At 42.1% G+C, this 8,981-nt stretch overlaps 1 protein-coding gene across 1 annotated transcript in view; it reads right to left on the minus strand.

Moving 5' to 3' along the window:
- Positions 1–4,516, minus strand: part of C8A (complement C8 alpha chain) — a 52,649-nt gene extending 48,133 nt beyond the window's left edge. Inside the window, exon 1 of the mRNA XM_084787817.1 lies at positions 4,411–4,516. Within this exon, the coding sequence (XP_084643943.1) occupies positions 4,411–4,487 (77 nt within the window). The 5' untranslated portion in view covers positions 4,488–4,516. The remainder of the gene's footprint in view (positions 1–4,410) is intronic.
- Positions 4,517–8,981: the final 4,465 nt, after the last annotated feature.

The following is an 8,981-nucleotide window of genomic DNA, read 5'->3' on the forward strand; positions in this document are numbered from 1 at the left end:
GTGATCTACTAAAGAAGTGACAATTCCTGGGTGGTGGTGGCACACACCTTTAATCCCAGCACTCGGGAGGCAGAGGCAGGTGGATCGCTGTGAGTTCAAGGCCAGCCTAGTCTACAAAGCAAGCCCAGGACAGCCAAGGCTACACAGAGAAACTCTGTCTCGAAAAAAGCAAAAACAAAAACAAAAAAACAAAAACAAAAACAAAACAAAAGGACGATTCCACTGAATGCTTAGGGAGTGTTTATGTTTCCCCTAGGATTGAGGTCTTCATTTGTGTTTTGTCAATTTCCCTAATAATCTCCCTACTTTATAGTAGAAATGTTAGTGTGGGATTCTTTAATTATCTTAACTCCAAACTAAACTTATGACTTGCTTATTTTTGAAGAGGCAATTTGTTTTATTTTCTTGGTGTGAGAGACTGGTGATGGTCCAGAGGCTGGAAAACTGCCTGTGCCACTGTCCATTTCTGTGCAATGTACTAAATTGTTCTCTTTATTCCTGGTCTTCAATTTGAAGAATAATAAAACAGCAATTTTAGAAGGATTTGGGGACAGTTAAATTCACCAATATTCATAAGTGCCAGATAAGAAATCTTGTCACCAAAATCTCTCTCTTTCTCCATAGAATTCACTTTTTCTCTGTGCCGTGAGCTGATTAAACTAAATGGTCTTATGTAATTCTATCATTTTCACAAGGACAAAAGAACTCATTGACAAAAATGTACTACAATAAATGTCAAAGAAAGCTTTACATATGAAATAACAATAGTATAAGTGATATAATATTATTGAAACATAGACTCTGATAAACTAATGTTAAATATTACAAATTTTATAGAATAAAAACAGAAATGAAGTAGAATAGTTACTCTATCCATTTAAAATCATAAGATACTAAGTTTGAAATATTATCTCAGAAAGAGAGAAATATGGAAACAAGATATAAGACAAATAGGAAATAGTAAGAAAATGAACTCAAAGCTACCCCCCACTGATAATTACATTCAATGTAAATAGTCTAATTATGATGACAAAAAGACAGAGACTGGGGCTGGAGTGGGAGCTCATTTGAAAAAAAAAATGCCTCTCTTATATGTACAATACCCCAAGTTCAATACCCAGCACTCCAAAATAAACAGAAACTAGTAATAATAATAATAATAATGGTTATAACAATAATGATGAGGATAATGGATAATTAACTAAGCCTTTTAAAAGACAAAGATCATAATTAGACTAAATAAATAAAGCAAAATCATCTTCATATGTCTATATGATGATTCATTTTTAAAATATGACCATATAAATTAAATTAAAATAAAATATTAGAGAACAATTTCCATTGCAAATACAAATAGTAAGCCAATGAGAATTACTACATTACTATTAAGCAAAATGAACTGCAAATTAAAACTAATCATCTAAGATAATGAAAGCATTTCTCAATGATGAAAGGACTGATAGTCAAGAAGGCAGCCCTGTGAGGTGGCCCATCTTAATTTTCTTTGTTACTGGGTTCGGGATCACTGAAGAGACTGCTGAAGCTTACCCTCTGGGTGTGTCTGTGAAAGCCTTTCCAGGAAAACATAACTGAGAAGAAAAGGCCTACTGAGAATAAGTGTGAAACCATCCTATCGGCTGAGGACCCTGACAGAATTAAAGGTACAAAAGAAAGAAGCCAGCCAAGAGCAGGCATTCCCTTCTCTCTGCATCCTCTCTGGCATGAAGAAAACCACTCAACTCGCCTCCATCAGCGTACTTGCTGTGATATACTGAACCCTCTGAAATTGTTGAGCAAAATACGATGCTCTTCCCTTGGGTTGTCTTCTTAGCCATTTCATCATAGTGATCTTAAAAAGTAGCTAATCTGTCTCTCTGTCTCTGTCTCTGTCTCTGTCTCTGTCTGTCTCTGTCTCTGTCTCTCTCTCTCTCTCTCTCTCTCTCTCTCTCTCTCTCTCTCTCTCTCTGTGTGTGTGTGTGTGTGTGTGTGTGTGTGTGTGTGTGTGTTAATAGCAGAGCTTCAAAACATACATAGTACCTTCTGATAGCATTGAAACAGAGATAGGCGAGCCCACAAGAGTAGTTGAATACTGTCCCCCTTCTCTCAGTAAGTTATAGACCAAAAAGATGAAAATTCAAGCTACAGGTTGCCCAACTTGACTTGATTTAGAAGTATGTATATTGAACAACATGGACTATCCACTAATGCTACCTTCATAGCCATAGAAGAAATCTCAATAAATTGAAGGAACTTCACATTTTAAATAAGCCTTATTTAAAGCACATACAAAAAACATTGCTTATATAAAACATGTGCTAGAGAATCATTGGTTATATCACTAATTAAAGCATCCTTCTAAGGCTTTAAGGTTTTATACTTATAGAACCCTATTTCTATCAAGATACATAATAAACAAATGTTAATCACAAACTTATAAAGTAAATTTGTATCATTAACCATACACACACAGACAAACACACACACACACACACACACACACACACACACACACACACACATACACACACACACACCTTCCATGTTAGGGCTCTCATGGAATTTTATTTGGAGAAAAAAACAAGTGCTGTTGCTAAAAATACAACGAAAAATTGAAGTCTCTAATTGATCTGGATAAATCTGGAAGACCCATGCCAGTTGGCACATTATAAATTTCTTCTTTCTGATTGCTGTCAACCATCCAAACAAATAGAAAAACCAACAATAACAATCGGCCCCTCGCCATCCCTGGGAGCAGCTCTTGGTGAATGCTCACTAAGTGGGAAGCATTGTTCCATTGTTCCAGGAACTTTCAGGCATTTAATTCTTGCTCTTATTTTCCTCCCATTTTACTTGTAAAATGAAGCCCTGAATGGTTATAGAATTTGTTCAAGATCAAATAACTATTAATAGTGAATACCAGCACCCGGGATTAGAACCCCGGAGAATGATTTTGTCGTGTAACTTTCTATTTTGAAGGCCAACATCAACCTCACTGGCAGTGAACACAACAGTGCCCTGATGTCTCCCTCGGCACTTGGAGGAGCATTGACTCGGACCTCCTCTGCCTTGACTTGAGCTTGCCTCTTCACTGATCTGTCTTGTTTGATAACTTCATCAAACACCAAGACTGTTGGTTTTCAGAAAGGATTGAGATGATAAGATTTTATAATTGAGAGTACCTCAGCTGAGCTTTTTTCTCCACCACCGACCTCTTGCCTGTCTTTTAATTACCAGTGATGAATTTTTTATGATATTTTAAAAGTATATTTGTTTTAAATACAAGTTACAGCTTATCTGTTTGTAAAACATGTTTCCCCTCCTGAATTGTAACTTAAAGGGAATCTCTCTTATGCCAACATTTAAGCCAGTGAGTTTCAACCTTCCTAATGCTGCAACCCTTTAATGTAGTTCCTCATGTTGTGGTGACCCTCCAACCATAAAATTATTTCCATTTCTACTTCATAACTGTAATTTTTGCTACTGTTATGAATCATAATGTAAATATGCAGGATATCTGAGAAATGACCCCCGTGAAAGAGGTTTTCAAGCCCCAGAACGGGTCACCACACACAGGTTGAGAACCTCTGATTTAAGTGGTAATGATTCAAAATTAAATCAACTTCTAAGAATTCAAATGGCTCTATTTAAAACCTCCAATGTTTCAGCGACAGCGAGTGCTTAAAAATCTATCCCAATGGTTAGATTAAGGTGCTGTTTAAGTACAACAAAATACTCAATGGTGAGATATAAACATATACAGCCAAGTTGGAAATCTCTGAAAAATAGAACAGGCAAAAAATGCAACAGACACGGAAAAAATATTACCTCTGCTGTTGCCCAGAGCAAAGGTTTAGAATGCCACAGCTGAGCCTCTCTACAGCATCTTGCTTTCCCCGACAAAAAATATTTGCAAATATTACCTAAATATATCCTCCGAACCAATGTAAGATGGGATGTGTGTGTGTGTGTGTGTGTGTGTATGTGTGTAACTTTCATAGATAAGAAAGTAGAGGCTCACTGTCTTGCATTGCTTGAGAAGAATACTACTTATTAAATGCCTACTGTCTGCAGAGGAAAATTTAAGTCTGGGATTGTATTACCTCTGTCTGCACTAACTGCTGTAGAAGAAGCATTATGAGTTGCAGCCTATAGAAAGGAAAACTGAGAGTCAGAGAGATTAATTAAATGATTTACTATGCCTCACCCCAGTCCTGAGTGGTAATTCATAGCTGATCAGATTACTGCTGACTGGCTCCCCCTACCCCCCCCCCCCCCCCCCGCCAGCTCTAATTCTTCTATTGGATTAGTAAAATACGATAAAAACACAGCCCACAGCCAACAGCACAGAATCTTAGACCCCCCACACACAGCAGAGGACCCCAGTTTGGTGAAGACCTGAAGCCCACTTACTGGTTCACCTTCTCCTGTGCAGTTACCCCGGGGTGCCATGCCATCAAAGACAAGCCGAAGAAAGCAACTGCAAACATCTCATCCAGAAGTCACCAGTCTAGCATCTACACAAAAAAAAAAAAAAAAAAAGAAAAAGAAAAAGAAAAGAAAAAGGAAAAAGAAAAGAAAATAGCCTACTTTAGACGCCGTATTAGCTTTAGGCTGGATCTCAAAACATCTATCAGCTGTTTAAAATGGACAGAAGTCCCTCAGTTCCCATTCAATGTGATTAACTAGTAACCAAGGTATTGATTAGCCAAACACCTTCAAAATGGCCCCAAGCCCTTTAGCCCTTTTTGAAAAATGTCCACATGGCTAAGGAAAGGTGATATTTAACTAAAATCAGTGAGGAGTTTTCTTTCCTGGGAAGACATAAAGCTCAAAACCAAGATACAGTCGCAGGCCCCCCAGTGTCTTCTAGTGGCTCTTGGCGCTTCTGGGGTCAGATGAGTCTGTTGTTAAAGACAGCAGCAAGGCTCAAGGCGCCTCTGGTACAGCAGCTCTGATGCAACAGGAATGCTGAGAGCTACATGGAGGCTCTGCCATATATCACAAAACATCCAGAGCCCCAGAATGCACGTGATTCACTGGACTTTCTACTTTCGCTACCAACACTGAGTGTCATTAAGATCCAGCCTGTTGATGTCTCAAGGAGACCAGTTGTCTTAAATAGACATCTTCAGAAACTCTCTCTGGAATTATACTGCCAAGCATAGCCAACCCATCTGCCCTGAAGATGCTATACCTGGATATAATCTCCCACTCTCCCAGACAAACCAGGTAAACAGAGATGGACAGAAGATAGATGAGCAAATAGCCAAAAGTCATTAAGTACTACCACATGATAGGCACCCCGCGTGTCTTGTGTTTAATCTTCAGTCAGGAAGTCAAGTCTGCCACATGAACATTACGAAGTCCATATTGCCGCTGACGAAGTGGGAGCTCTGGTAACTAACTAGCTCAAGGACTTACAGCTGCCTTGCTATGCTTGGTGAGGTGCAGCTTTGCCTTAGTAGTGCTGGCCCCATTGGATCATTTCTGGTCGCAATGGGGAAAGACAATGGCTAACTTGAATGCCTGGGTGACGCACATCTGATTCACATGTGGAAACTTCAGAAAGGCAGCCAGTAGCAGCTTCCTCCCTGTCCTCAGAGGGGTAGGCAAAACTTGGCAGATGTGAGTGCCAGTTCTGAATGCTGCTGGAAGGACCCGAAGACTGGGTCTCTCTGCCTCCCACCTCTCTTCAGTTTTGATTCCTGCCTCAGTTTCTCCCTGTATATACATTATTTGAAAACTTTCTTTTCTTCTTTTTTTTCCACAAGAAACCAAGTTGACGTTTTCTGTGCTGGAACTGCAGATGTAGAGCTGGGCATACTACATCTGGACCTGGCCTTCCTTCTAAGCCCCAACATCCAGTGTATGATACAGTTCCTGCCTCAGACATGCAGAGTCTCCTGGGACCAGAACTCAGGGTCCCCAGCCACTCCCAGAGAACAGACCTCCCTAGTGCTGTCTTCTCAAATAGATGTGACCATGCTCTCCAAAGGCCACTTGCCAAAGCCCAAGGATGCTTGTGATTGCCCTACGGGGTCAGGGTCTGCTACTGGCATCCAGTGGATAGAGGCAGAGGGTGTAGCTAAATGTCCCACAATGCAGCGGTCCTCACTCCAGAGAAGACATACATGACCCCAAGTGTCAATAATACCTGAGTCTGTCCTGCCTTCTTCTTCCCTGGACTCCTGGTTCCCTCTTCTTTTTACATGTATGATGATAGCATGTTCTTTTTCAGACCATCTGCCCTGGTGAAGTTTCCCTGGTGACTACTCTCCTTACCCCAAACCTCTGTGACCTTCAGATTCCTGATTGGGCTTTAGTCACCTCTCTCCGCACATCCTCCAACATTGTCATTTAAATTATACTGCTTTCTTCTATAATGCTCCCTCCTTCTTGCTTTATCATCAGTCTGCCCCACCACAACTCTGCAACTCTAAACTGACCCCAGGTGGGCCTCATTCCTCCTCCCTCTACATCATGAGTAAGCTCTTCTTCAAGAAAATGGAATGTGCTGTCACTCTTGGCACCCCCTGCCCCTCCATGCCCCTCCCCGTGGGCAGCACCCCCAACCCCCCCCACCCCCCTAACACCCCCCCCCCCCCCCCCCCCGTCTTCAGAGGCTCCTGCTGTCTGTCAATCAAAAGTCTCAACTCCTCCCTAAGCAGGACCCCACCCTACTTTTCATTCTTGCCTCAAGCATCTTATTGTCCTGTTAGTACTGCCCAGGAACCCGTTGCCTTCCTCCCACTTTGTCATGGTGGTGACATCTTGCCTCTTCCACCAGAACACCCTTTAGCCATCACCCCCACCTTTTGCCAGGTGTCTTCTCAAGCCAGGTTCATCATGGATAGCTGTCAGGTGGCTTCAATTAGAAGTTGTTGCCTGGTTTTCTTATAAACATGGCACGAGCACCATCTTTTAACATTTAACTTTTCTATTTTTTTCCTAGAGTGTGGTGATGCTCTGGAGAGTGAGCCTTGTATTAGGGTACGTTCTGGAGCTAATTCTTCCTTATAATCTCTCATGTCACTCAGCAGTGGATCTTCAGCAAAAACTATTGATCCATGGCTTATCAAACTATCCATTAAAATAGATGCCTTTCACGTACTTGCATTTGTCATTTTATCTTCAAAATTATCTTTTTTTATTATTTCACTCTGTGTGTGTGTGTGTGTGTGTGTCTGTGTGTGTGTGTGTGTTTATGAACATGGGAACATGCCATAGCACATGTGATAAGAACAGAGAGCAACTTTCAGAAGTTAGTTTTCTCCTTCCGTCATAGTTCCTGGAGAGTCAATTTCAGGGCTTTTGCAGCAAGCTCCTTTACTCACTGAGCCATCTTGCCAACCCCCTCGAAATGATCTGCGCACACCTTTAATCCCAGCACTCGGGAGGCAGAGGCAGGCGGATCGCTGTGAGTTCGAGGCCAGCCTGGTCTACAAAGGGAGTCCAGGACAGCCAAGGCTACACAGAGAAACCCTGCCTCGAAAAACCAAAAAAGAAAAAAAAAAGATCTCTGTAAGTCAGAATAACTAAGAACTACAGCAGACAGGCCCTGTGCCTGAGGTCCCTCAGAACCACAGCCCTTACGGCAGACTTGCAATGCTGAGAGGAGTCGTGCAATACAAGTAGGATTGATTCACTTGAAGATGAAGATGCTCAGATTCAGAGTGGGTAAATGCATTGGCTGCAATCCCTCGCAGAATGAGTCTCAGTCATGGACCAGTGACCTTCGCAATCAGTGATCTGAGTCAGGGATCTTTCCCATCACTGGGCCTGAGATTGTTTGGATCTACTTGTGCAACTACAGGGTGCCACGTCAGGCTAAAGCCAGATCTCCCAGCAACAAGTCTGGAGCCGCATCTATTATACATGTGCAGAAACGGATATCATTTCCAGGGACAAAGGAGCCAAAATAAAACAAATCATGGGTGAAATGAAGAGAGAGATTCTGGAGTGTGTACGGTACCATATTCCTACAATCCCAGCACTCAAGGTGCTGAGGCAGGAGGATGAAAAGGCTAAAGCAAGCCTTGGATACATAAAGAGACCATACCTCAAAGAAGAGAAGCCAGGGGAGGTCAATGGACGTGTGTACAGCACTGACGTTGGGGAACCCATCTGCTCCAGCCAAAATTTTCTAAGATAAATGGAAAATGCCAAAAAAAAAAAAAAAAAACCCCAAAACTGTTAGGTTTGCATATTCGAATTTCACCTTAATTATAGCATCCTGCTGTCAGTGGTAGTTGTAAACTACTATGCAGAATCAACAGTAAAATGGTAATTCATTTTGAAAATGCATTGCCTGTCTCATAGAAACACTCTTCACTATCAAAATCAGCCTGTGAGTTATGGCCTCAGACTAGAGCATGCGCAGTTCTGGCTCCTGCAGCCTCTTCCATGACACCTGGGAGCTCTCGCTCTCTCTCTCTCTCTCTCTCTCTCTCTCTCTCTCTCTCTCTCTCTCTCTCTCCTCTCCCTCTCCCTCTCCCTCTCCCTCTCCCTCTCCCTCTCCCTCTCCCTCTCCCTCTCCCTCCCTCCCTTTCTCTCTCTCTCTCTCTCTCTCTCTCTCTCTCTCTCTCTCTCTCTCTCTCTCTCGTAAGCCTTCCAAAGTTCTCCGCAATCTCCACGCTGTGCCTCCAGTCTGCACAATCACATAGGAGATCTGAGTCTGCGAACCTAACGTGAAAGGAAACAATTCCCTGAGGTAGAAAGAACACAGCATTAGTTCAGCAAGTGCCACTGACCAGTTACTATCTCTTAGCCTTGGCTTCATCATCTGTAAAACAGATAAAAATAATGCTTTCCTAATAGGGCAAGATTACACACCAACTGAGGGAATCTGTTCGCAACCGGGCACTTTGAACAGCTGTTTCGGCTTTGCTGAAACAGGGACTCCCATTCCCTGTCTATCTTTCTTCATTTCTATGCATGGGAGATTTTCTTCAAGTACAGAGGTTAGGGAGGAGGGCAGAAAG

The sequence above is a fragment of the Acomys minous genome (genome assembly GCF_964271855.1).
Source record: "Acomys minous genome assembly, chromosome: 6".
NCBI lineage: Eukaryota > Metazoa > Chordata > Mammalia > Rodentia > Muridae > Acomys > Acomys minous.